The 27,798-nt window shown below is 46.5% G+C and overlaps 1 protein-coding gene across 1 annotated transcript; it reads left to right on the top strand.

The window, feature by feature from the left end:
• The first annotated feature begins 1,321 nt into the window (after positions 1 to 1,321).
• On the top strand, positions 1,322 to 27,370 carry TRIM14 (tripartite motif containing 14). Its single transcript, XM_037493173.2, has 6 exons — positions 1,322 to 1,537; positions 4,115 to 4,210; positions 14,110 to 14,343; positions 16,699 to 16,861; positions 20,901 to 20,993; positions 23,918 to 27,370. The coding sequence occupies exons 1-6, from the start codon at positions 1,322 to 1,324 to the stop codon at positions 24,451 to 24,453; spliced, it is 1,338 nt and encodes a 445-aa protein (XP_037349070.1). The 3' UTR covers positions 24,454 to 27,370.
• The last annotated feature ends 428 nt before the right edge of the window (positions 27,371 to 27,798 follow it).

Below are 27,798 nucleotides of genomic sequence, written 5' to 3'. Positions count from 1 at the left end.
ATACTCATAAAAGGGATTGTTGGGTGGCTATGGAAATTTTTAATTTTTGGAGAAACCTCCATGCTGTTTTCCATAGTAGCTGTACCAATTTGCATTTGGTGAAAATAGGGAGCTTAGTCTGGGAGCAATTGGAGTTTCCAGAGTGTTTCTTACAATTGTAAAATGGTTAGCTCTCCTAGGGAAAGGGCAAGAGTTTTGCTTGTGGGGCAAAATTATGTTCAGAGGCTGAAGCTGTCCTTCCTGATAATGTAACACACGTTCATTGTGGGCATTCTAATGTGTAATAATAACACAAACCAAGAGCGTACAGGATAATGTCTCAACAGCCTATAAAGAAATAACAATCTAAACCAATAATGGTTAATTACACTATTGTCCCAGGCAAAGGGGAGGTGAAAGAAATTAAGTCCAAATTTAGCAGAGGTCTACCTTTCTGCAAGTTGGTTATCAGGAGAATCAATTCAGCCAACAGAGACTGAGGTCCAGCTGTCAGTGGAAAGTAAATAGCGTCAGAGTGAAGTCACAGGTGTTGAGAGATAAAACTAGATAATCTTCACTGGTTACTGCCCAGTTCTTAGCACAGAGGGCAAAGATGAATTTTGCGAGGTAATGGGTGATGTCCCAAGTTCGCTGGAGAGCTACTTCCATCAGAGGAGAGTTGCCCTAGCCAGGGAACAATCTTAGCCATTCCTCACAATCCACTACATGATGGACACCCCCGACTTACTATGGATTCCGTGATGTGAGAGTCCTCTGCCTGTTCCTGATGACAAGCACAATTTTGCTGACATCATCCGCACATGCGTATAAGGATAAGTGCTAATGCCTAACTTCAAAACAAGTTATTCAAAATAAGTTCACACCATCCGGAAAAAGCTTTGCAAACATGGATTTGAAATCCTAAGTCAGTACACAACAGCAGGAGAGAATGAAAGGAAAGTGGAAAACGGAGGTCCTGCATGACACCATCCGCAAGCCCACGGCCAGCCCTGGCCCCACCCACAGGGCTGCAGGGGAAAAGCCCACCACCTTCCAGTTAGCGCAATGGGAGTGAGACCCCACTTCTACGCCGGTCACCTCCAGGTCAGCCACAAGCCCACTAGACCTCGAATGAGCTAAAGCTGTCCAGGGCGGGAGAGCACCCTGCGAGCCCCAAGGCTGCAGAAGCTGCGCTTTCACCCCCGCCCCCAGGCCGTGCCCTGTCACCTCGCCTCTGCGAGCTGGGCCATTTGCAACGCTGGGCTCCGCCCCACCGCCCGGGTTTCGATTCCCCTCGGAGCTCCTTCCGGCGCTGCGCCAACTGGCTGCTGTGGGGGGATGCATGGCGGGCGCTCCGGGGCCAAGCGAGACACCTGCGCGGTCCGACCCCGAGGAGCTCACCGGCGCGAGCGGCTGGCGCTGCAGAGAGCACGGCGACCGCTTGGCCGAACTCTACTGTCGCCGCTGCCGCCGCTGCGTGTGCACGCTGTGCCCAGTGCTGGGCGCGCATCGCGGCCACCCTGTGGGCCTGGCGAAGGAGGAGGCCGCGCGCGTGCAGGTGGGGGCTCGGGTGGCAGGCACGCGGGTCCGGGAGCCCGGTGCAACGGGCGGGTGGGAGTGCCCGGGGGCGGCCCCAGTTCCTGGTTTGGGCCTGGAAACCCAAAGGCCGCCGAGAGAGTCTGAGGCTGTTGACTTGTTGTTCAGGATCCAGGCCCAAGGAGGGCAAAGGGGAAGCGAGGCGATTCGTTAAGCTTCTTCGGGAGAGGTGAGTTTGGGAGTGAGAACTCATGAGCCCTGGCTGGTACCCTGATAACCCTAACGTCATCTGCAAAGGGAAAGACCACCCCACTGCTCTTGGGTTGGAATATAATCTGCCTTTTAATAGGTGAAAATCCCTGCCTGTTAGATAAAAGCTACGTGGCCCTACCAAGCCACACAGACATCTCTGGTTTTCTTTCTGGAGTTCAAAGAGGGGCTCTTGGGCCTGCTGGCCATGGGAGCAACCTCAGGACCAACTCCACAGACTCTGGTGGGCCTGTTCCTCTCGCTCAGACCCTTAGACTGGGGGGCGCTAGGACGGCCATTTTATCCAGAGAAAAAGAGGAATCTGGAAGCAAGAGGGGAACCTTGAATCCAGGACTCCACCAGCTGAACTGCCCCTCACTGGCCCATTTAGAGCCCTTATTCATGCTTAATCCCAGTCTACACTTGATCCTAATGGTGGCCAGGGTGCTGAACTCTTGTTTCAGCCTTGTGACTGACTTGTTCTGCAGCTCTGGTCAAATCTCTTGGCCTATCTAGTCTACACAGGCTTTCCTGTCTCTGACAAACATCAATTCTTCCATTTCCACGTCTAACAAGTCTTCTGTGATTAACTCAGCCCTACAAGGATCATTTCCCTTCATGGCATGACGTAACACCATCACTTAGAGGCAACCGTAGAACTCAGAAGTGAAAATGAGTGCCTGGGGGCCAGTTTAGCTGGTAGAGTCTTGGGTTCAAGCCCTGGCTCTGCCTTCTAGGATTTTTCCTTAACTATAATATGGCTATAATAATAATAGCTCCTTAAAAGACTGTTTTTCAGAGTTAATAAGGCTGCTCCGCAGAGATGCAGGTGTGCCTCTCATCCAGTTGTCCATTGGTCCACCTACCTGCCCATGGATTTTTCATCCACACACCTACCCACTCAACTCTGTTTGTCTTTCATCCATCTATTCATCTAACATCCATTCAGCACATACCCTGTGCCATGAGTCAAGGAATAGCTCAGTCCTTCCCTGACCTGGAGAGGAATTCCTTGGCTGGTGGGGGGAGAACAGACAGCAACAATACAGTGTGATAAATAGTATAACCAGGGAGCCCACGGTAGTGGTTCCTGGGTACCAGAAAGAAGAAAGTGTGATGCAAAGACAGGAAATCCAGCACATGGAGGAGGTGCCACTGGAACTGGCCTTGAAGGATGAGGAGATGCACCCTGTAACTCGAGGGCACTGACACCAGGAGGCTGGGTATCCTTGGATGGTGGGCAGGACAGAAGGCTTAGAAGTCACAGGGGGATAGAATGTGCTCCTGGAAGTTGAGGCTATGACTTACACTTGCACCCTCAACCCCCACCTGTTAGCAAATGCTTGGTGGGCATTAAAATAACAGTAAGCTGCACATATCGAGCCCTTACTCCCTGTTAGACACTATACCAAGCACTTTCTATAGCTCTCATTTAGTCCCCACAGCAAGTCTGTGAGGGTATCCTCATGTTTTACTGAGGACATGAGGTTTCAAAGGTGAGGTCATTGGCCCAGGTCACATGGAAGAAGATATGGAACTCAGATGTAGGTGCTCTTCTCTGACTCTGGAGCTTATGCTCATAACAACTTGCCAATGACTCCAGCTCTCCACTTGAATTTAGCAGCCCTAGGCATTCATTTGGCTCTGTTAAATCAGGGCACTATGTGGGAGCTAGGAATGAAGCAGACCTGCCCAAAGGAAGCTCCCAGCCCACCAGGCAGCCAAACCTGGCTCAGCAAGTAAAGAAAGTTAAGATAGAGATAACGTTAAGATATCCCTAAAGAGGTTAAGGCAGAGGTAAGGTCATACCTGAGAGGAAGGAGGGTCAGAGTTAGCCTTTGGGAAATGACAGTTGCAAGAAGCAGAGAAATGAAGGAAACATTTCAGGTGGAAGGGAGAGGGGCCATGAATCCCACACAACTCTCATACATACAGGTCTTCCAGGCCAGAGGGTCCACAGACCCACTGAAGTATACATTCCATGAGGACAGCTCCCAGTATAGGGCCCAGGAAATAATAAGTGCTCAGTTAATATTTGCTGTACAGATAGCGAATGCTCTTCCCCTGACCCCACACATTTGCCTTAAGATCTTGATTGGGGGCTGGAAAAACAGGTCATCCTAGAAAAAACTGGAAGAGGGGAATACCTGATGTGAGCCTCTGAGAATCAGACAGCCTGGTTCCAGCCCATCCTCCAACTTGTTCTGTGACATTGAGCAAGGATCCTCTCCTTCTGAGTCCCAAGTACCTTGGGTAAAACAAATTACAGGATGAGATCACCCATGGGATGCCTTGTTCTCTCAAAAGTATTTGAGTATTAAGACTTTCTGCCTAACTCCTTCTTGTACAGAGTCTCACCCAAGAATCATTAAGGCAGTTGGCAACCAAGAAGGAGCAGCAAGATGGCAACATAGCCCAAATAGAAGAGGCTAGAGAAAAACTCAAGGCAAGTGACTATTTCTTCCTTATTCTATTTGAGATGCCCGCATTTCCCTTCAGACACAAGGTTCTTCCTATTATGGGACCAAGGAAAAATAAAAACCAGCCTCAAAGGGGCAAATCAGTTGGGTGGGGGGCTGGGGCTTCTAAATTCAGGGGACCCTTTTTAAGGAAAAAGAACACAAAATTGGGTGCAAACCCATGAAGGAACCATGCCATGTGAGGGTCCTGAGACCCTTGTTTCATTAGCTTGGTCCAGAATCTGCTTTGACCTAGAGCTCTACTCTTGCCATTTCTGCCAGCGTTCTCTCGGAAGGACTAGTCACTCCATGACTGGTGCCAGCAAATTGCCTTTAACAAAGCAAAACACAGCTTAAGGAACATGCCAATAGCTCTTTAGGTTTCACTGACCTGTTGTAGTACATAGGAGATATATAAACATATATATATAATATATATACTGTATATGTATATATATGTGTGTATACACACACACATGCACATACATGTACTTACTTCAGGCTCCACCTTTCAGAAGTGTTTATCTAAAGGGAGTCTCTTGTGAGTTTGAAATGGGGCTGATTTTTTTTTTTTTGGACTGTGAAAGGATTATTGCATCTTTAGTGATGCAATAAACTTGGCTAGTTCCATCTCCCACAGCCCAGGTGCCAGTGGGGTGCCCTCCCAGGGCTGTTCTGTGAACCCTGGGGTGACCCACACAATTCAGGCAGGGGACCTCTTGACTTTTACATCTGAAGATTTCTTTTTTCTTTTAATGTTGTGGTTTTTTGGGAGGAAGGGTGCTGGGTGTGGTCATGTAATTTTGAAATGTGCTGATGTTATCAGCATTTCTGTGTGAAGTAAGAAAGGGGATTTTGCATGTCAGACACTTTTCCTTTATAGACCAAACTATATGTCATTCTATACATGGGGTTTTGTTGTTTAAGATCGTGACACATAGCAGCAGCCCTTCGGCCCGCCTGTGCCTATGCAGGTGTTCCTCTTCGCCTTCCTTCTCCCCTGCAGTAGCTCTCCTGCCCACCTGTGACTGTGCAGGTACTTCACTGCACTTCACTGACCTCCCTTTGCAAAGCAGCAGAGGCAGCTCTCCCAGGGCTGCCCACCTGTGGCTACACAGGCCTCTTCTTTAGCAAACCTAGGGGCATCTCTTTGTGCCTGCTTGTGTCTATGCAAGTGTCCTTTTTTCCTTCTCTCCCTTTTTATAATAAATCTTCTTTTTTGGATATTTAAAAAAAATGAAAAAGATCATAACACACAGATGATGGTAAAACACCTTCTGAGCGTCAGCGGTAGCGCTGTGTATCCCCTGTCCGCATCCACCATGATTTGTGAAAACCCTTTTCCTAAAGAACATTCCCAGCATTTCCAGTTTTTCATTGAAGTCAAATAAGACTGCAATGAACATTTTCAGCACCTTAATGCTTTGGGGACTCAGTCCTAAAAGTGACTCACTCATCTGGCCAGACATTTGTGAGGATGTTTGTAGGGTAAGGAAAAATGTCAGGCTTTTCTGCCCTCCTGCCATCAGGATAGATGATGGATCCTTGCGGTCCTGAATGCATACCTGATGGCAGACATCTGGAATAGGGTGTGGGCATAGGTAGATGGGATTCACCTGGGCTAAGACTGTGCTTTTAAGGGCAGCATCACAGGGACACCAGTAGAAGCCAAGGAGAAGCCAAAAGAGAAGCCTTAAGAGAAGCCAAGAAAGAAGCAGCAGTAGCTGAGAGAGAAGCAGAGAACACCGGAGAGCCCAGATAGAGTGAAGACTTGCTGGGGGCTGGGAGGCCTGCCAGCCTCCCGCCCCCCCAGAACCCTTGCTTGCTGTGTACCGGGTAAATCCCAATAAACGACCTGCAGAAACCGGGCCTCCCAGGTGGCGCAGCGGTTGAGCGCTGGGTTGCGAAGCTGCCCGCAGCCTCTGCAGCGCCGGTTCGATCCCCGGCTGCTCCCCGGCCACTGGAGGAGGGTCCCGCATGGCGCGCAGACCTCTCCTGCAGCCCGCTGCTCCCCTCAGAAGTGTACTTCGGTCCTTCTGCCTGCTCTGCTCCCCGCTCTGGCTCTGGTGAATGCTCTCACCCTCCTGCACTTCTGACTGTACCCAATGCTTGTATAAAAAATAAATAAATAAATCTTAAAAAAAAAAAAAAGACCTGCAGAAACCACTGAGGAGTCTGACTCCTCCTTTACCCGGTCTGCATGGGATCCTAGAAAACCCACACTGTGTCCTGTCCTGCCCCTACAATTGGCGTAGTTGGCAGGATGATCCATGCAGACGGGTATGGAGCCCTCCAAAGACCTGGAGGGACTAAGGAGTAACAGACTGTTTGGCTACAACAATGCTGGAGGCGTCATGGTGGCACAGGAGAGGGACAAGGTGTGGGAGCTGTAGGATGAGACCTCACATGAAGGAGACACTTGAGAGGACCAGCCAATGACCCCTGAGGCAGCAAGAATCATTGGCGAAGAGAGGACCGTGATTCAGAGCTCACCAGTGCTGATGCAGGGAGAGGCCAACAGACTTGGACTGATGGACATGGACTGACAATCCCGCCAGAAGGCGGAGGACCTTGGCAGGTTATGTTTTTTTGAGAATCTGGGGGTGGCCAGTGGGCCTTGATGGCCAAAAGCAGCATGTGTATGCCCAGCAGCTAGTTGGAGGAGAAAAGCCAACTGAGAAGGCAAAAGCTGGTACTGATGCTAAGTTTGAGAAGCCCTGAACGGCTGTTAAGCAGCCTAAGTATGCTGAAGACCTGTGAGTCTCGTAAAATCACCTGTGGGTGATGCCCTGCTCATTGTCGAGTGAAGGTGAGTTGCTGAGGAACCTGTCCTTGGGGGACAGGTGGGGAACGTGGCTTGGGGTGGATCCCAAGCTGTATGTAGAGTTTGCATCTAAGGTCCCCGACCCATGTGCTTGTGCAGTGGGTTGGTCTGAGTGCAGGGGTCTGCAAGTCACATCGGTGGCTATGAAAGCCGAGTGTTGGAGCGACAGCAGACAGAAACCCTGAGGGTTGGGTGATTACCCCCAAAGAGTAGAGAACTCCCAATCCAGGAGTGAGTGCATCCTGGGGGTGGATGCGGTGTGTGGCTTGTAGCCGAAACTACAGCCAGAGAAGGTCAGGAAGCCTGACGGCTCCTGGCATGTAACAGAGATGTCTGAGTGATTCCCCTCCCTCGTATGAGCAGTGCCTTCAGCAGCAGATTTGGTGGCTCATCTGCTGGTACCAATAATTGTCTTTTGCCACTAGGTTGGGGCCCTGCCTGGACTTACTTGTGTTCTGTTTATTTTGTTATATTGTGATGTATTTGCTTTTGTGGGCCATGGCTACATTGTTTGCTAAGAAAATTGTATATATGAAGACTATATAGCAGAAAACCCTGAGGGGGTGGACTGTAGGGTAAGGAAAAATATCAGGCTTTTCTGCCCTCCAGCCATTACGATGGATGAAGGAACCCTGCGGTCCTGAGTGCATGCCTGATGGTGGGCACCTGGAGTAGGGTGTGGGCATGCGTAGGTGGGTACTCCTGAGCTAAGAGACTGATTTATAAGGGTGGTGCAGCAGAGTGCGGTGTGGTGGTAGTGCGGTGTCGAGGGTGGAGAAGTGGAGTGTATGGAGGAGTACAGCGACTACAAATAGCGGCGAAGAGCATGTGGCTGCTAGAACCCTTCATAAACCTACTCGGAATGGGTTGGTTGCTTTACACATGGTTAGAACTGAGGTTACAACAAAATGGTTGGAGAACACTTAATTGCCCTATGGAGACTTTCTTTCTGTTTTTTTAGATCTGTCTGCCTACAGAAGGCACACTAACTGCTCTCGGCCTTCTGGAGAACTTAACAGGAAAGACTGCTCTCTTATCATTTAATGTGCCATTTTAAGGGTCAATGCAATTCAGGGGATTATTGTCAGCCTATTCACCCCCAGGTCTAAGGCGTATCCTCCAATCTCAATTTTAATTAAGAACAAAGCTATGTGTTCATCTCCGTCTGACTTCTGAACCTATTCTCAATTAATGGGTTCCTAATTTAGTGGGGAAGAGAGGGACTTTGTATACAGACTCTCAAACTCCAAGATGGATTGGAAGGAGAGAGAGAGAGAAGAAGAAGGTAGGTCAGTAAGATGGTATGCAGGAAGACCAGACAGGAAAAAAGAAAAACACTGTGGAGAAAATGTGTAAAAACTGAAGAGAGCAGAATGTGAAATGAAGAGGAGGAGCCCAGAATTCAGGTTGCCTCAGTGCTCCAGTTCCAAGGGATGAGCAGTAAGACCTCAGGTAAATTACTTTCCCTTGTTTTTGCTTTATTGACAAACTCTGTGAAATGGGAGCCGTGTTAATAGAACCCAAATTATCGCATTCTTGTGAGTAATACACAATCAGCTCCAGAGAAAGCATTTAGTATAGTCCTTGATGTACTCTAAACAGTTGTGACAATGGCAGTTTTGCATAAAGAAGTTGCAGCTGTTTTGGGTTGAATATGTTTGATACTGGGACTCTTTAAAATGTAAAGGCCAAATTCTGACTTTAGCTTCCCTCCTTACCTCTTGTCTCTTGCCCCCTACAATGTTCATACCTTCTGCCAAACTGTGGCAGGAGTAGTTTGTGATGGGGAGGACAGGACAACCACCACACTCTTGTTTGCTTTCACAGAGGAGTGCCAGGGAAAAGATCACTCCCCTGAAAAGTAATCCTTACAACCACACTGTAAACACAAAGGCCGGTGAACTTCATGTGGTTCAAAGTCTGCTATTCAGAAACCAATGATCAGGCTATCTTTCCTTTCCCGAGAGCATTCAAGGGTTATGAATTCCCAACCCACGAAATGACTTCCCCTGAGTCTTGGTTAAACTCTTTGTCTCCCACCATGGCTTCTCTGGGGGTCAATCCACACAGGTGTAAGGTGGATGCAGCCTGTGAGGGACCCCATCTTTTCACTCAAATGGGGATAAGATGACCCTGCGACAGAGTGGTTATGTTCTTCTAGAATGTGCCTCTCAGGAAGAGTAAGTAATTTATCATTGGTCACAAGCAAGGTATAGGTGAACCTGGAGCCACTACTGGATTCATCCAAGTCCACCCAGGAGGACCGTAACCTCTTTGCGAGCTTCAGGCAGAGGAGCGTGAGTGGGTAACATTTGCTCTCTTGGTTTCTATAGAAAGGTCCTCTGTTTAGATATGTTGCCTCCAAAAGTGTAACTGGGGGCTGAAACCAAAGGCTGTCACAGGTGGTGCAGATGAGGATGAACAGCCCCAGGTGAAATAAAGACAAAGAATGAGTGGGGTGGAGACTCTGAGAAGAAACACAGGGAACTACAGAAGCAGCTCTGGGAATTCAGCCTCTTCGGGCATTACTCAGCATTTTCGGGATTTCAGCTTTTTCAGAATTTCAGTGATTCCATATTTTTGGCATTTCTGTATTTTTGGCAATTCCAGGGTCAGCTGTTTCTGCCCTTACCGTGTTGCTCTTCCAGAGGCTGTTGCGGGCCTCTGAAGGACATGGAGAGGCGTCCAGCAGCCAGCCTCAGAGGAGTAAAGTTCGTAGGCTTTGTAGGTAGCAGAGTGACTGGAACTGTTCCCAGCTTTGCTGCTGTTACAGTCTGGAAAGGAAGCTGAGACCCGGAGCCAGGCACCTCACTGAGCCACATGAGTGTGTCTGTTTGTCGGGTGGTTTGGCTGCTGCAGCTACTGTTTCCAATGTCGCTTGTCTGGTGCTGTGCTGGGGCATCTCAGCAGCTCTGGTGAGTGTCTTCTGTTGTGTCTTCTGGTGTGTTCATGAGTTGGGTCCCAGCCTATTACCTGGCTGCCACTGCTCCAGGGCCTCAGTGGCAGGAAGATGCCATCTTGGCAGCGTGGCCTTTTCTTCGGAATGGGGGTTCCTTGCTTCAGTGGCAGAAAGATGCCATCTTAGACGCTTTTTGTTTTAGGACTCCAAAGCATTGCTTTGGCTGAGGTAAATGGCCATTTGTGGTCTCAGTGACTCTGTTTTTCCTTGTTTGTTAAATGTATCCCACTATCTTTGCTCCCTGAGTCTGAGTGGTCTTGGCAATTGTGCACGTGTTTAAGAACTCAGATAGTGGCTGCAAAACTATTTGGGCAGTGTCCTTGGCCACTTTTGATGCACCTTATTGCCCCTTATCAAAAGGTGTTTAAAGATTTGTGGCATTGTAGCGGCAGGAAGACACAGAGCAGGATCTCTATGACCCGAGCAGACGGGATGAAGGAGGAGTCCTGGAGCCCTTGGTGGCTTTTTCAGGCTTTTATTGAGTTTACCAGGTACACAGCAGGCAGGGGTGCCAGGGGACCAGGAGGCTGGCAGGTCTCCCAGCCCCCAGCACATCTTCACTCCTGGGCTTTCCGACGTTCTCTCATAGCCTTTGTTTTTCTGTTCCTTTTGCTCTCGTCCTGCTGGCATCCCCATGATGCCACCCTTCTAAGCCGTCTTAGCCCAGGTATACCCAACTGTGCATGCCCATACCCTGCTCCAGGTATCCACCATCAGGCATGCATTTAAGCTAATGGCAAGAGGGCGGAAAAGCCTGATACTTTTTACTTACCCTACAGGCATATTTCCTTTCCTTCACTTGGTCATTCAATAAAGATATATCATGTCCAGGCTCAGGGGCCCATAGAAACCATGTTGCCAGTGCAGACTAATTTCCAGGCGAGCCCAAAGGCAGTTTAATCTATATGGCCCTCAGTGACAGAGGCTAGCCCCAAGCAGCCCCTTGATGCTGCCAAACAACATCTTCCTGTCCAGGCATCACAGGGGAGCCTAACACCCCCAGGCCTGCCGCACTGACACATATTTGGTCTGAGAAAAAGGCTGCTTTCAAAAAAAAAAAAAAGAATTTCTGCAGTATGTTTTAATTGTATAAGTAGTACATGAACACATGTTCATTAAATATATATATAAACAATAGCATATTAGAATACAGTATAGAATTTTAGACAATACAAAGTGAGCAGTACCCCTTCTCTATCCCCCAATCCCATGCCTCTTCCCAAGCATGACCACAACTTACATTTTAAATGCACTTGCAACTATGTGGGCACATATTTCCATACGTAGTTTTTGTGCTCCTTCTACCTAAATGGGATCATCTTTTGTGTAGTATTCTGCAACTTTGCTCTTTTTCACTTGGTGTCTTGGAGCACTTTCCATGCCAGGATCTATAAGTCCACTGCGTTGTTTGGGGTGGGGGTGGGGGTGTTAAAATATACATAATACAAAATTTACCATTTTAGCTATTTTTTAAGTATACAATTCAGCTGTATTATGTTCACAATGTTGTACACCCATCACCACTGTTTTTAAAAACTTTTTCATTACTCCAAACAAAATAAACTCTGTAACCACTAAGCAATTATTTCCCTGCCCCACCTCCCAGCCTCTGGTAATCCTGAATCTACTTTCTGCCTATGAATTTGCTTGTTCCAGGTATTTTCACATAAGAGAATCATGCAACATTTGTCCTTTTTTTGGTCTGGCTTATTTCACTTAGCAGCCTATCCTCAAGGCTCATGTTGCAGCCTGCAACAGAACAGCATTCTTTTTAATCCCTCTGTGTTATTTCATTGTCTGAAAGTAGCATCACTTATAAAATAAACATATGTCCACTTCCTGTATGGAAAATGTTGCCCAGCCTCTCCTATCAGCAACAATGAGAGCCTCTTGCTATGCAAATCTTCGTGCATATGTGTTCTTGCCTGTGTGAAAACATTTCCTAGGATGGATTCCTGCATCAGAGGGGGTGTGTATGTAAGTGTTTGTGGTTTCATTTTTAATGTGTTCAAATCTGCCAGGCCCCCTCTTCCCTCTCTGTGTTTTGGGGTCCGTCTACAGAGCTCTTCCCTCCCCAATTTTATTTATTTTGTAATTTATTTATGCACACAAGAACTAGGGTACAGGCCAGAGGTGCAGGGGGAGAGAGGATTCACCTGAGACAGAGTGGGGAACAGAACAGGCTGAAATACACTGCTCAGGGGAACAACAGGTGAGACAGAAGTCTGCTGTACCATGTGGGTATCTCCCTGGTCAGCAGGGAATCGAACTCGTGCTGCAGAGGCTGCGGACAGCTTCATAGTGCTGGGCTTAACCCCTTGCACCACCAGGGAGGCACCCCCTTCCCAATTTTAATAAATATAATGATTCTGTATTTCATTCTAATTGATTATTATTTTAATGTTTAGTGCTTTATTCTAGGTGGTATTTGTGGTTTACATTTTACTCTGGAAAACCTTAAACTTATGGATTTTGAAGCAAATCCCAGATATAACATTTCATCTGTAAAACTTTCAGCATATTATCTCTAAAAGATAGGACATTTTTTAAAAAAAACATGACCATAGTGTCATCATCACCTATTCAAATTAATATTTTACTTTTATCATCAAATCTCTAATCAGTGATAACATTTGCAATGATCTTACAAATGTCATATGTAATTTGTTTCGACTAGGAAGGAAAGGCCTCAAAATTCAATTGGTTGATACATATATATATATTTTTTTTGTGTGTGTGTGTGTGTGGGACCCTCGCCGGTAGCCGGGGATCGAACTGGCCTCGCAACCCAGCGCTCAACCGCTGCACCACCAGGGGAGGCCCAATTGGTTGCTATATTGATGGTTAACATATGGTCATCTGTCCTTAATATTGTGTATTCTCTAAGCTGGATCTTTAAATTAGATCAAAAGGCTTAATCAGATTCACATTTTTGGTAAGATTACTTCACAAGAGGGTTGTGTCTAAATTTATTTTTTATATATATAAGATAAGGATCTAACAAATTTTTCCAATTGTGGCTAATTGCATATTGCACCAATATCACTTATTGATTAATTTGCTCTCTCCTTCCAATAATTTGTAATGGCAACCACTATATTTGTGTGTCGGTGTGTGCATTTGTATATGATATATATTTTTCTTGGTTCTTTTTCTGTTTGGAACTCTGCATTTTTGGTCTTTTTGTCTCTGCCTAAGCCACATAGTTTTAAATCCTGTAGATTTAGAGTTAGTTTTGATAGCTTATATCAGTATATTCATTTGTCTGTCTTTCATTGATCTTTTTTTTTAAAACGTCAATTTATTTTTTTTGGGAAGATTTATTATTTATTTATACAAGCACCAGGTACAGTCAGAAGCGCGGGAGGGTGAGAGAATTCACCAGAGCAAGAGCAGGGAGCAGAACAGACAGACTGACGAAATACACTGCTGAGGAAAGCAGCGGGCATGGCAGGAGAGGTCTGTCGCGCCATGTAGGACCCTTGCCAGCGGCTGGGGATCAAACCAGCGCTGCAGAGGCTGCGGGCAGCTTCACAGCCCAGCGCTCAACTGCTGCGCCACCAGGGGAGGCTCTTTCATTGATCTTTTTAAAGCAATTTTTAGCTTTTATTGTACTTAGTTTCCCCATGATAATTTAATATTTGTTTGATCTGTATATTAAATATATATTTATTTAAATAAACTTCCCTTTGATTGAGATTGCATTGAATTTATAGACCAGTTTGGAGACAAATAACATCTTTATAGTAATGCAACTTCCCAACCAGAGAGAGTTATTTCTTCCATGCATTCAGATTATTTTTATGTCTTTCAATGTAATTTATACTGTTATTTATCTAGGTTTTTACAGTTTTCACTAGGTTTATTTTTTGACATTTTGTTATTTTTCCCCACTACTTAAAAAAGGGTCTCTATTTGTCCACATATTTTACAATTGGTTATAGCTGGTACATAGAAAAAGCTTGAGTTTTTAAATTGATCTTTTACCTGACTGATCACCTTGCTGAAACTTCCTTTTTAGATATTATAATAATTTTTTGATGTTGATTATTCTGGATTTTCTGGCTGGTAATCATATCATCTGCAACTGGTTTTCTTTTTAGGCTCATGCAGAGTCAAGTAAAGCCTGGCTGACCTCGAAATTTACCGAACTCAGACTACTACTTGATGAGGAAGAAGTGCTGGCCAAGAAATTCATTGATAAAAACACTGAGCTTGCCGTCCAGGAGTATAGGGACCGAATCTACTCTTGTGAGAAGCAAATTGACATCATTAATGACCTCTCCAACAGGGTCTGGTGTATCAGCCAGGAGCCAGATCCAGTACAGCTGCTGCAGGTAATCCTGGGTTTCTGCCCTCACAGGTGACACCTGCCATCCCCACTTCATTGTAGTTACTGTGGCATTGAACACGATTTTCACACTGAGTAAATTCACAGAGAATTACCTTGTTAGCTGGTAGACTGCCTTTCTCCCACACAAATGGCCATAAAATATACATTGTTAAGAAAATAATATACATCTTGGAGAAATTAAATAACAGTTACCATTTTTTTAAAGATTTATTTATGCATACAAGAGCTGGGGTACAGGCCAGAGACGCAGGGGGTGAGAGGATTCACCAGAGACAGTGAGGGAAACAGAACAGGCAGACTGACTGAAATACACAGCTGAGGGGAGCAGCAGGTGAGACAGGAGAGGTCTGCTGAGCCATGAGGGTTGCTCCCTGGTTGGCCGGGGATCGAACTTGTGCTGCAGAGGCTGCGGACAGCTTCATAGGTTGCGTCTTAACCCCTTGTGCCACCAGGGAGACCCTTGAGAGCGTCTGTATCCCCAGCACTTCATGTATCTTATAGCACTAATATTTACTAGAACTCTGGGTTTTGGCACTCCATTATGAGTGAGAAATTGGCATTCAGGGAGGTTGAAATGACTTATCTAAAGTCACACTGCCTGGTAGGTGGGAGAGCTGAAATCAGAACCCAGGTCTGTCTGACTCTAAAGTCACAAGGCATCATTGCCATCCCTCTGCCTGTACACTCTTGAGATACCCTTCCTGGAAGGGCAGGTGCCTTTGAGCTAGTGAGCAAACTCCAGGAGCTGAGTCACAGTTAGCTCAGGGGGAGAAAGACGGTATTCCTTGGTCACTGAGGTCTGTTAGCGGCTATTGCCTTAAGCTGAAGGAGAGTCTGAGAAATAGCCCCTGTGATAGTCACTTAGTGAAAGCATGTTGTTCCTGTCTACAAGGAACCATGGAGAAACTGTCTTGTGTCAGTACACCTGGGCAGACAGCTGTGCACTTGATTAACTTTTCCTCTTGTGTGACTCTTCCTGTTTCCTTTTTTGCTATGGCCTCTGGGAGCTCCGGGCCAAACAGTTTTCAAATAACTGACTCACTTCGTAGCATACATTTTGTGCCACATCCCGTTCTGACTTCCAGCTCACATTCTGACTCTGCTTTTTCTCTTTGATCATTTTCTCACAGTAAAGAGAACTTTTGCAGTTTTGGATAACCTTTGTAAGATGCTTTAAAGGCTTGTGGAACAAGGCAGAGTACCACTAAATAAGGGTGGCTGTGTCTGAGTCTACCACAAATTTGCATGATCTTTGCCTGAAAGTAAGACAAATACATCAGCCAGTACAAAACCAGTCAAGCCCATGTCTGGCAGGTATTTCCACTCTTGTGCCTTGTCTCATTGTTAGCTATTTCAGCCAAATTCTAGGTGAAGTGCTCTCCCAGGCATGATGAGTATTGTACTTTAGAAGTGGCGAGATGCCCAGAGGAGTACATTTGTTTATTTGCTCATAATAATAGTGTTTTTTTAATGGATTTCTAATACAGAGGGATATTTCAATGGAGAAGAATATTGTTCTTCCAGCATAAGTATAGTTTCAGAGCTTTGACATCTAATTCCTTTATTCTCTTTATTCTGCTTGTTTTCTTCATCCTTCTTTCTTTCCTTCTGTTTGCTCATTTATTTATGCACTAGACACATACTGAGCAACCAGTTCTGCACCAGTCCCTACTGAACATTAGGAGCTCATAGTAGGGAGACTTGCTTAGAAACAATTATTCACAGCACAGCTCGGGTGAGCTAGGAAAAGGTAGTCAGGGAAGACTCCTAGGAGGAAGTGACAGTAGAACTGGTTATGGGAGGATGGCTGGTGATATCCCAGACTGAAAGGACCACATGCATATGAGAGTTTGGCAGGTTGGAAAACCATCAGGGTTTAAGCTGGCTGGAAGTGTGATAGGGGTACAAGGGAGGGGATGTTGAGAGAAGTGACTGGATCAGGAAGTCAAGATTAGTTGGCAAAGATCTTATATGCCTGGCCATGGAGTTTAAACTTTGTCCTGTAAAGAGATAGGAGCCAAGGTAATGGCATGGCCAGATTAAAGCTTTAAAAAGATCACTTTGGTGACAGGGTGGAGGATGGACTGGGGGCTGGAAGGGAAGTGGGAGAAGACCACAGTGTCCAGGGAGAGGGCATGGTGGCCAGAACCAGTGAAGGGGCAGCAGGGATGGAGAGAAGAAAGCAGGTTTGAAAGATGCAACAGGATTATTAGGGGGCAGGAGGGCAGGCCCAGTGCTGCCTATCCTGGGTTTGTCCTTGTGTGCAGTGGTGGGGGCTGGGACACAGCTTGCAGCTCCCAAATCTGCCCTGCCCCCCCCCCCCCATGTGCCCTCGCAGAAGTACACAGCCACTGAGCGGGAGCTGCAGCAGCAGATGCGCCTGGGCGAGCTGTGCTACCCCAAGCCTGTCTCCTTTGAGCCTATCAAGAGCTTCTTTAAGGGCCTAGCGGAAACCATGCAAAGCGTGTTACAGACGCCCCTGGAAGTTCGCCTTAAGGAAAGTAAGTCGCCGTATGGATTGTCTTCGTGTCTTTAACTCCCCTACTGTACTTTAGCCCAGAGACAAGTGCAAGGATCGCCTCCCTAACCATGTCTCTCCCACCCAGAGGCCCTTGTGTGGGCTGTCCAGGGCGCCTGGCTTGGGCCCCAACCTTCTGCCTTCACCCCTCCTGAGACCATGACCTGCCACTCACAGCCACACAGCTCTATTTCTATCCCTGGGTAATTCCCAGATTCTGTGCCTCATCTTTGCCTGCTCTGGGCTCCCAGCGGGAATGGGCAACTCTCCCCTCCTCTTCCTCTGCCTGGCCAAGTCCTGCCTTTGTGAGTGTAGCACAGCTGTTCTCACCTAGGAAGCCCTGGTCACCCCACCTTGAAGGCTCACTCCTTTCCCTGGGACTCCTCTCTGCTTCTTTAAGGTCATGGAAGTATATTTCAGTAAATCCGCCAAAAAAAAAAAAAAAAAGTGTCCTGGAGAAAAATAAAGCAACATAGGGAAAATAGAGGCTGGCCAGGAGGAGGAGCTATTTCACATGAGGAAGTGAGGAAGGGCTTTCTGAGAAGGGGGCTGTGTGAGCTGACCTGAAGGAAGCCTTCTTTAAGCTCTGCGAGTCGGAAGGACCTGAGATGGTAGTGGGCGCACACATGGACTCGAGCCAGGTTCCTGCCCCAGGTCCACCATTACCTAACCCAACCATCCTGGGCAGGGCACCTGACTGTACTGTGCCTCTATTCCCACATCCATAAAATGGAGATGACCACATAGGTCCCTGTTATAGCACTGTTGGAAGAATTCGGTGAGTCCTTGCATGTGAAGTGCTTAGAGTGGCCCTCAGGCATGGTAAGCACGATGTAAGCACCAGCTAGTATTACTGCTGCTGCTGTTACATCTAGGGAAATATCTGCTAAGGTGGAAAAAAACAAGTGCAAAGGTCCTGAGGTATAAGTTAGGAGTCAGTTTGGCTTCTTGAAGGACCAGCAAAAAGGGGTTCATAGGAATGGATTCAGGTGGCAGAAGGAAGAGAGATAGCAAGGAAATGCCAAAGCTTTTAGCAACTAGGAGAAGGAAGCTCTTATTTTTCTGAGATGGAAAGTGCATTTGGAATTGGAAGGAATGGCCCTTCTGACTCTGAGTAGTATCAAAGTGGTTTGTAAGAGTAAATACCTGAGGAAAGGCAGCAAAAAAGGAGTCAAGAGGAAAGTGGTCGATGCGTTTTCTAAGAGTTCAGTGTGATGTGAGAGCATGGTGAGGGATATTGGAAAAACACTGCTTGAGGAAACAGAAAACTTCATCTGATGGCACTTGGGGGCCTGGGAGGGCTTTTGAAGTGAGCTCCCTGACCTGCAGAAAATGTAGCTGCATTTAGAAAATTCAAGCCAATTATTGAGGATATTCTTGGCAAAAGCGCCCAACCTCCAGGGTGTAGATTTTACCCTGGGCAACACATGCCCCATGACTGCCAGTGGCGATTTGCTTCACCAGCTCTATACTGGTTTTGCTTTAAAAGGTAACAGTAGATTTGGAAGACTTCTTATACTTGGTACCAATAAATCTGCTAGATATCACAGAAATCCTGACCTGAGCGGGGCAGAAAAATGACTCAAAAGGACTCAAAAGATCAATCAGCTTATTCCAGGCAGCACATTAAAAATAGACACACGGAAGGCTACCTGCTACATGAAGTCCAATTTTGACTTGGGAAGACTTGGAGCATCCTGGACTAGGGGGTTAGTTCTAGAAGAGCCCCTGGATGTGAGATGGGTACTAATGGACATGAGCCACCAGTCCAAGAATCTGTTTAAAATTCAGATTTTTAATGGTGACAAGAAGTGTCTTTAAAAAAAAAAAATTGGGAAGAATGAAGTATTTGGATCTGTTAGGTTTGAGAAGTTTGACCTCCTATGTGGTGATGTCAAATTAGCAGCTGGATCTATGATTCTCGAGTTCTGTGATGAGGGGAATGGTGTTCATATGGGGGGCGGGGGGGGGGGTTTCTTTCCACCAGGTGGGCAAGGAAGCCATCCCTGGGAAAGTGGTGAATTCCAGCCCAGGCAGCTGAGGAGGCAAAGGCCCAGGGGAAGGGATCCTGGTGGAGGAAACAGCAAGTGCCAAGGGCCCTACTTGTAGAAGAGCTTGGTGAGGTTTAGGCACAGAGAGGAGGACAGAGTCACAGGAGCACAGGGAGAGGGGAGATGAGATGAAAGCAGTTGGAAGTTACCTAGGCACATGGGGCCTGGCAGAGCATTGCCATCTCCTCGGATCAGGAAAAAAGGAGAGGGAGAGAGAAAATGAAGCAGAAATGATATCAGTATGCACTGGGCACCCTCTGGGATGCAGAAAGAGGGGAGTGTGGGCCCCAGCCATCTGCAGAGCAGGCAGAGGGTGAGTGTGTAACCACAATGGCCAGGGCCATGGGAGGAGAAACAGAGAGTGATTTTGATGGAAAACCAGGAAGCCTTCCTGGAAGAGCTGGCACTCTAGCTGGACCTTAATCACTATGCTTGGGAAAATGGGAGAGAACAGGGAAAGACATTTCACTCTGAGACAAGCAAAGTCTAAAGTATGTTTGGGACACTGAAGTGTGCAGCGGGGCTGAGTAGTGGAGTTACCTGAGCTGGTTTGTTAAAGCAGATATTTTCAAAATCTGTGAACAGTGTTTTCTTTGTTCATAACTTTTACTGGAAGTTTGGCTACACAGTCCAACTGAAAAAGTCTTGAGTTTTAATTATTTAAAAAAAAATCACATCAGATCATAGCTGCCTATATAATTCAATTAAAAAAAAAAGACTAGTCAAATATGAAAACAAACTAACAAACAAGAACCTTAGCCAATGATTGCTCCAGGAAGCTTTGGGCTTATCAGTATCCAGTGGGTGGGCATTCATGTGTCCCCCATCTCTCTTCCAAGATGGACCCAAAAGGCAGTTCATATTTACATTCTCAGTGGTCCATTCCCAAAGGACTGGCGGTGACTCTTGCGTCCTTGATAACAGTTGACACTTGCTCTGTGTCAGGCCTTGTTTATTATAGATTCATCCAGCAACTCCTCACCACTACCCTGTATGGTCGGCCTCTTCATCCCCCTCCATTTTATAGATGAGTAAACTGAGGCTCAGAGAGCTTCACCGACTTGCCCTAGATCAACCAGTTGGTAGTTGGCAGAAGCAAAGTTCAAACGGCATTTCCTCAGCCGGCCCCTTTTTTCCATGCCCACTGCTCCCATTCAGAACTGAGCCTCCCAGCAGGGCCTCTGCCTTCACACTCACCCTGCCCCATCATTCCCCACCAAAGAGAGCTCTGGAAATTCTGTTCATGTATACCCTCACTCAGACACCCTCCATGGCTCCCCCACTGGCCACTCTATATCTGTCTTTGTCTTTACTCCCACTGTAGCTTCTTGTCAGGAAAAATTTCATCCTTTCATTTTTCCCAGGTACCTAAGTCTTCATCATCCTCTAAGGGCCAGCTGAGGGGCTTCTTCCTCCAAGAAGCTTCTTCTGACTCCTTCAAGCCCGAGTCCCTTTTACTTCTCTGTAACTGGGAGCACTCTCTGGCTTGGGTGGTGGTTCAGGGGAACCTAGGTCTCTCCTCATTACCTGACTGAGCTGTGAAAACCAGGGACCATGGCGTGGGTTCCCCTTGAACCGCCTCTCAAGAGAATGAGACTTGAACGAGATTTTTCTGAGGATCAGCTTGAATTCTTTTCCATCTTTATGCCATAATTTCATTACTGCCTTGAGGTTGCCACCATCCTTTACAGTTGAGTACAGAATTGATTCTCAGGCTCCTCAGGGAGCTGCTGCCCCTGCTCCAGGGCTCCCTGCCCTTGCCCTGCCATGCTGGATGTGCCTCCTGTCCTGAAAAGTGCGTTTCTTCTTAGAGCTGAGCTTTGCTCAGAGTGAATTTGCATTTCCTACTTAATGTGCAAGGGATTCTTGGGTCGAGACTTTGGGAATCTCCCATTTGTAATAGTTACAGTAGTTTTATCATTTGTGCTGTTTGCATAAGCACAAAGCACTCATTTCTCACATTTGTTGCAGACCTGAACTGCCGGCTCCTGGGCTCCTCCAGCGTCAAGCCAGGTTCCTTGTTGAAAACAAGCCCTCCTCCAGAGCGCCAGCTCTTCTTAAAGTGTAAGTGGGGAGAGGGTGAAGAAGGTGGGCTGTGGGTGTGGGCTTGTAGAAATGGGCCCCACCTTCTTTTCCTAAGAGACCTAACTTGGATTTTTAAAACCTTTGTTGGTTTTTCTTAAATACAATAACAATACATGTTCATTGTAGAAACATTAAAAGACAAATGGAAACAAAGATTTGAAAAAGAAAATCACTTATACATTACTCTCCCATAATGACTGTTATTACTTGCCCTTTTAGTTTTCTTTGGTATAACTACATGACTATATCTATACATAAATGTTATATTTAGTATTTCTGTTTTGCAACCATGGTGTCATACTATACATACTGTTTGGTAATGCATTTCACTTACTGATATATCGTGATTATCTTTTCTCCCTTAAAAAATTATATAGCATGCTTTTTATAGAAAGTTAGAAATTAGAATAGAGCAAAAAGAAAAAAGATAAATGCTTCTAATATTTGGGCTTCTATTTTTAGACATTTTAAACTACATATATGTGCAGATTTTTAAAATGGGATCATACTATAGCTATCCTTTTATAAATTTTTAATAACTTAGTTGAACAATATTATATTTCAATAAATTTAAATACTGTGGTTATTTTTAAAGGATGCATAATATTACATTGAATAAAATTACCATATTTAACTACTCTCATAATGTTGGACATTTAGGCTGTTTTATATTTTCATTTCTATAAACAGTGATGTGATAAACATCCATTCCTGTACATATTTATTGAATTAGTGAATGAATGAGTACACCTACCACACTGGTGTATTGTATTTTAGGAGTAATTTCTCAAAGTAGTATTACCGGTCATGCATTTTTGAAAAAAAAAAAAAAAGACTTTAATTGAAATAGAAAGTACATAAAGAGGAGAGCACAAATCAAAGGGGGTATAGGCTAATGATTTAAAAGTAAACACATTCTTCAGACCAAGAAATGGAAATTTCCAGCTCCCTGGAAGTTCTCCTCATGCCGTGTCCTATCCACCAGCCTCCAAGGGTAACCACTCTCCTGACTTCTAAAAGTACAGATTAGTTTTACTTGTTTTGTGACTTTTATGTAACTTGATCATTCAGGCTGTCCTCTTTTGTGTCTTGCTTCTATCACTCAATATTTGTGAGATTTATCCTTATTGTTGTGGAGCAGGAGTTTCTTCATTCTCAATGCTGTAAAATATTCCATGGCATGAATATGTATAACACATTTTATCTGCAGGGCATTTTGGATGATTTCAGGTTTTGACTATTGTGAGTAACGTTGTTAGGAACACTCTTGTGCATGTCTTTTGATGCACAGGTATGTGGATGGTGGGTATTTACTGAGGAGTCAGCCACAAGGGTGCCCACTATAACCATAAATATGTTCTGTTTAGAACATTAACAATGTTCTAAATGTCCTGGACAGTGCCTTGAAGCAAGAAAAAGAAATGAAAGTTATAAGGATTGCAAAATGGGGGGAGAGATCATTAGTCATGGATGACATGATTATTTTCAGGAAATCCAAAGTAACCCAGTTACTAAGTGAAATTTGAACAGGTGCTGGTTTATAAAGTCAGTACACACAGTTCTTCTCCTAGGGGACTTTCAAACAGGCCCTCAGAGCAATCAAGGCAGTTCCTTTGCTGCTGTGGTCATTGGCCCTTCCCCTCTCCTTCCCTCCCCTCTGCGTAGGCAGAGCACTTACACTATTTTCTGTTATATTAGCAAAGAACAATTAGAAAATAAAAATTTACAAATATTTTCCATAACATTGTTAAAAACTAGGAATAAATCTTACAAAAGAAGTACAAAACTTCTACTGAAAATTTTAGCAAACTCTTTGGAAGTATTTACTAAAGCTGAACATTCACATACAAACCCTAAGATCTAGCTCTTTTTTAAAACTTCATGTCTACACCTGTATGGTAAAAGAGAATGCTTATTGGGAGTTCAAATCACTACCACCTCTCTGGAGGACAACTTAGCAATAATTACCAAAGGACAATTTGGTGACATTTGCCAAAGGCTTAAAAACAATCACCCCCATTGACCCAGCAAATCCTCTTTTAGAAGTATCTCCTGAAAAATAATCAGGTACATACAGATGTAATCATAAATATTAGGAAAAAGGGGGATGGAGCATCGATTAAATTATAACACATCCATACATCAAAATCTTAGGACTGCCATCTTATAAAAGTTATTTGGGGGTGGTAAAATGTTCATAAATACATAGATAAAATTTAAAAAGCTGGGCCTCCCTGGTGGTGCAAGGGGTTAAGTCTCAGCACTATGAAGCCATTGGCAGCCACTGCAGCATGAGTTCCATCCCTGGCCAGGGAGATACCCACATGGCAGAGCCGGCCTCTCCTGTCTTGCCTGCTGCTCCCCTCAGCAGTGTATTTCAGTCGATCTGCCTGTTCTGCTCTCCACTCTGCCTCTGGTGTATCCTCTCACCCCCGCCTCCCCCAACCTCTGGCCTACACCCCAATTCTATAAATTGTATGCATACATAAATAAAATTTTTTAAAAAATTTAATTTTAAAAGCCCATTACCCAAATGCATGTACTGTATGATACCAATGTAGGAAAAAAAACCTATAAAGCATCTGGCAACATATGGAAAGATATACACCCAGGTTTTACTGTGATACGATCCATTTTTAATAAAAACTTTACAAATTGGCAACAAATTCTATGATAGAAAATTCACACTGTGCAAAGGGTGTACAGTAAAATTTCTTTTCCTTCCCCTGCACCCCAGATCACCTCCCCAGAGGCCATCGGGGTTAAAGGGTCGACTTGGGTGTTTTCCCTCTTTCTACTATGAACATGTATAGGGCCTGGCTGTTGGCGCGAGGCGGGTGGGTATTTCGGGGGCGGGAGCCGCGCACCCCCACCCACCAGGCCTCGTGTCCCGCCCTCCACAGACGCGCGCACGCCCACGCTGGACCCGGACACGATGCACGCGCGCCTGCGCCTCTCGCCCGACCGCCTGTCCGTGTACTCCGGCCTGCTGGGCTGCCTGGGGCCCACGGCCACACTGCGCTTCGACAAGCTGTGGCAGGTGCTGGGTAGGGACAGCTTCGCCGCCGGCCGCCACTACTGGGAAGTGGACCTGCAGGAGGCGGGCATCGGCTGGTGGGTGGGTGCGGCTTACGGCTCCTTGCGACGCCGCGGGGACACGGCCGCTGCCCGCCTGGGCTGCAACCGCCAGTCCTGGTGCCTCAAGCGCTATGACCTCGAGTACTGGGCCTTTCACGACTGCCAGCGCAACCGGTTGCGGCCCCGCCAGGACCTGGATCGGCTTGGTGTCTTTCTGGATTACGAGGCTGGCATCCTCTCCTTCTACGACGTGATGGGCGGCATGAGCCACATGCACACCTTCCGTGCCTCCTTCCAGGAACCACTGTATCCAGCCCTGCGGCTGTGGGAAGGGGCCATCAGCATCACCCGGCTGCCCTAGGGGCCGGAGGGACTGGAGTGAGGTCCTGGGCCCTTCGCTGCTCTGATCTCACCAGACCCAGCCATGGCTGGCCCACTGTCTACTCTGTGTGCCCTTCTCCCATCAGCCCCTCTGCGGCACCGCCATGCTGTGTGTTTTGGATGGTACCTCTCCTAGGCTGGTTTCAAACAGCTTCTTTGCTGCTGCTTGTTCATTGGACCTCCCCCCCGGGACCACCACCAGAGCACTTAACTGCACTGCCTTTGGTAGGATTCCTGAAAACCCACAGTCCAAGCGCACCTGACCATATTAGAATTCACATCTTCAGCCTTGGACCTTCTCCCTTACACAGCACAGTAGCTCCTGGCACATGATAGGCACATGGTAAATATGTGGCTGAAGAGAAGCAACTGGTCCAGACCCTTCTTCCTAGCTCTTGGAGGAGCCTCCTGCCTTCCACTTCAGCTTGTCCTTGTCACCTTCAGAGCCTCTTAAGCCTCTTGACCTGACCCCTCACGCCTTCTCATCCTTTACCCCAGAACCAGAGGGATCTGCCTAAAACTTAATCTCTCAACTCTCAAGAGGTTCCCAAGGATAACAGGGTCAAAAAAACAAGCACCTTACCCTAGCATTCAAGTCTTTTCTAGTCTGCCCCCAACTTCTATCCTCATTTTGCTCCTATTGCTCTTTTCAGAGACAGTCTGACCAGAATTGTGTCTCACATAGGTCCATCTCTACACCTTTCCTTTACACTATCCCCTGGCCATGCCCCTCCCCCCAAACATTTATTACAGGAAAGTCCTTTCTTCTCTTTGCCTGTCTCAGTCTTCCCAAGCCTCAAGAATCTTCCTCTCTGCCAGAGTCACAAATCTGAGACCTGTCTTTCCAACTAGACTAGAAGCTTTCTAAGGCATCTATTAGATACTATAGTACCCTCCCCCACCCTGAAAATTTCCTAATATCCCTTTTATCCCAGGCAGTGAGTGAGTGACCAGCAGTGGTCTCTTCTTGACTCACAGACAGCTGAGCCTCACAAAAGGGCCTCAGATCACCCAGCCTGACCTTATTATACGTCTGGAAGACAAAGGCCCTGAAAAAGAGTTGCTTTAAGTCACCAGGTGACTGAGGGGCTGCACCATGCCCAGCCTCCTGGGAAGTCTGATTAGCCCTTCAGGTCCAGCTTTCAAGCTGCAAGATTGTCCTGTTTATTTCTCAGGGGATGTTGGGAAGAAATCAGCAGGTGGCCGTTGCTAAGCAATGACAGTTTTTCCAACTGTCTTGGAACCAAAAGGAGAGGAGCCATGGTGGGGTTTGGGCAGCCCCGACATCCTCTTGCTCCTCAAACCCCTTAGATCTAGATGTTGCCAAAAAAAACCCAGAGAGCCTTGTTTTCTAAAAAGAAGTGACAGAAATGGAGAAGTCCAAACCAGTAAGAGCTTACTGGCAGCCTGCTCCCCTAGCAAGGAGGGAGAGGCTTCTTTCCAGGATCTTTGCCTCAGTTCTGAAGATTCAAAATCCCAACTTGTCAAATTCTCTAGGCAGTTTTGAAGTCATGCTGTGTTAAAGCATCCTCATAGGTGCAACGGTAGGGTGAGAAAAATCCCCCTCGTGGCTTAAACTGACTCAAGGTGCATTCATTAACTTGAACTATATATAAAACTGCCAATTTCCAATAGTTTTTGACCTAAAAATGGTCCTTTCATATGGAGCAATGTAACACAAGTAGAATACTCAAAAGTGCCTTTGGTTCTAACCAAGTAATTTAAAACTCTAGCTGAATAAATGCCTAAGCACTGTGCTCCAAGAATCCTGAGAAAAGGAAAATTAATTCTCCTGGGGATGCCCCAGAGCTGAATTCTGACTGCAGACGACAGTCCTGACGGAGGAAGATGGGTACGCTTGACCCCACGTCTCTCTCTATTCCTGAAAACCAACAGTTGCTCCCACAGCTGCAGAGCCCAAGTAGTACGAGCACTTGCTCTTTGGGCAGATGCTATCCTAATGCTTTACAACTGTTAACTCATTGGATCCTCACATCATCCCTGAGAGGCAGAAGGTTATTCCAGCTCTACATGTGGCAAAATTGAGACTCAGAATGAGTAACTTGCCCAAGGTCACACAGCTAACAATGGAGCTGGGGTCCGCATACATGTCCGCCAGGCAGTACTGTTGAGGTGAATGCAGCCTGACTGGCCAGCGCCTGCTCACTCTGACCCTTGTCCCCTCTAGATGGGCCTGTCATGCTTTGTTTTTGCCTGGTCACTCTGGGGCTTCGGTCTACCTTTGTAGTACCTGCCCTACCTTCCTAGGGCTCTGAGATGAGGTCTTCCACCAGATAGGAATTTGTTTTCCACGTGCCAGAGACTGAGCTAATCTATAAAGGATAAAAAATTAACTTTTATCAAATGCCTACATGGTGCCAAGGCCTGAACTAGCCAGAAAACTGCAATTTTGGCCCACAATCATGAGTTCAGGCTACTCATCTTTCACTTCTTGGAGCATCATCTGTTGGGGGGTGGGGGCATAATTCCAGCACTATGAGGCTTGAACTAGCCAAAGAATGTGAACCTGCCTTTAAAAGTCTACTGTGCCTCCTTATACGTGTTTTTCTAATAAAGCATGAGTACTGTCCTTGCCAATCATGTTCTTGGAAGTTCATGGTGCCTCACTCAGGTACACAGCACCCAGGCTGGGATGGGGCTGCTGATGAGGAGGGGTGAGCATGAGCACAGCCACAGGTTTGAGTCCCCTAGGTCCTGCTCAGAAGCCTTCCATGGCTCCCCAGTGCCTACAGAATTAAGTTCTAATTCAACAGACTCTTAAGCTCTTCCTTCTTGGCTCCCATGACTCCTGTGCCTGCCTCCCACACCTCTGGGTAAACATTTCAGCGATTCACACATATGGGGTACTGTTGGTGAAGGTGCCTATACCCAGTAGGCTGTGAACTCTGACAAGGACACTCTGCTGCCTCACTGTGGGTCCCACACTGCACTTCCCATCTGGCAGAGGCACAGCGATGTCTTCTAGACCTGAGCTTCCCAACCCCAATGGGCTAGTTATGTGCCCAGATGTCCATGCTCAGCCCTCACAGCAGCCTGGCACGGCCTGAGCTTGACCCACATCCATCGTACACATGGTGTCATTTCCGCTATGTGCCCTAGTGGGAAGTGTGCTCTGACAGTCACCCTCAGCAAGTGTCCCCAACTCACAACAGTCCTCTAGATAAAAGGTGAAGTCCTGGGACTGCAGGCTCTTCCAAAGCTGAGCCTCAGTGATTGCTGCCCCCTGAGGGGAAATCCAGCTGAGGTTTATAGGGCAGCAGGGCCTTCTGCCTTCTACCACTGCAGGCTGCCAGGCCTGGGGCAA

The sequence above is a fragment of the Talpa occidentalis genome, unplaced genomic scaffold (genome assembly GCF_014898055.3).
Source record: "Talpa occidentalis isolate TD23 unplaced genomic scaffold, MPIMG_talOcc4v2.1 talOcc4.7, whole genome shotgun sequence".
In the NCBI taxonomy this organism is placed as follows: domain Eukaryota; kingdom Metazoa; phylum Chordata; class Mammalia; order Eulipotyphla; family Talpidae; genus Talpa; species Talpa occidentalis.
The sequence above is the reverse complement of the archived record's forward strand: the minus strand, read 5'-3'. Positions and strand labels throughout refer to the sequence as shown.

Bases quoted from the DNA above. Each gene is read 5' to 3' on its own strand.
- TRIM14 (XM_037493173.2), top strand. From the start codon at position 1,322: ATGGCGGGCGCTCCGGGGCCAAGCGAGACACCTGCGCGGTCCGACCCC. The intron at 1,538-4,114 runs GTGGGGGCTCGG...CTTCTTGTACAG, and splicing joins AGGAGGCCGCGCGCGTGCAG to AGTCTCACCCAAGAATCATT. The intron at 16,862-20,900 runs GTAAGTCGCCGT...CATTTGTTGCAG, and splicing joins GGAAGTTCGCCTTAAGGAAA to ACCTGAACTGCCGGCTCCTG.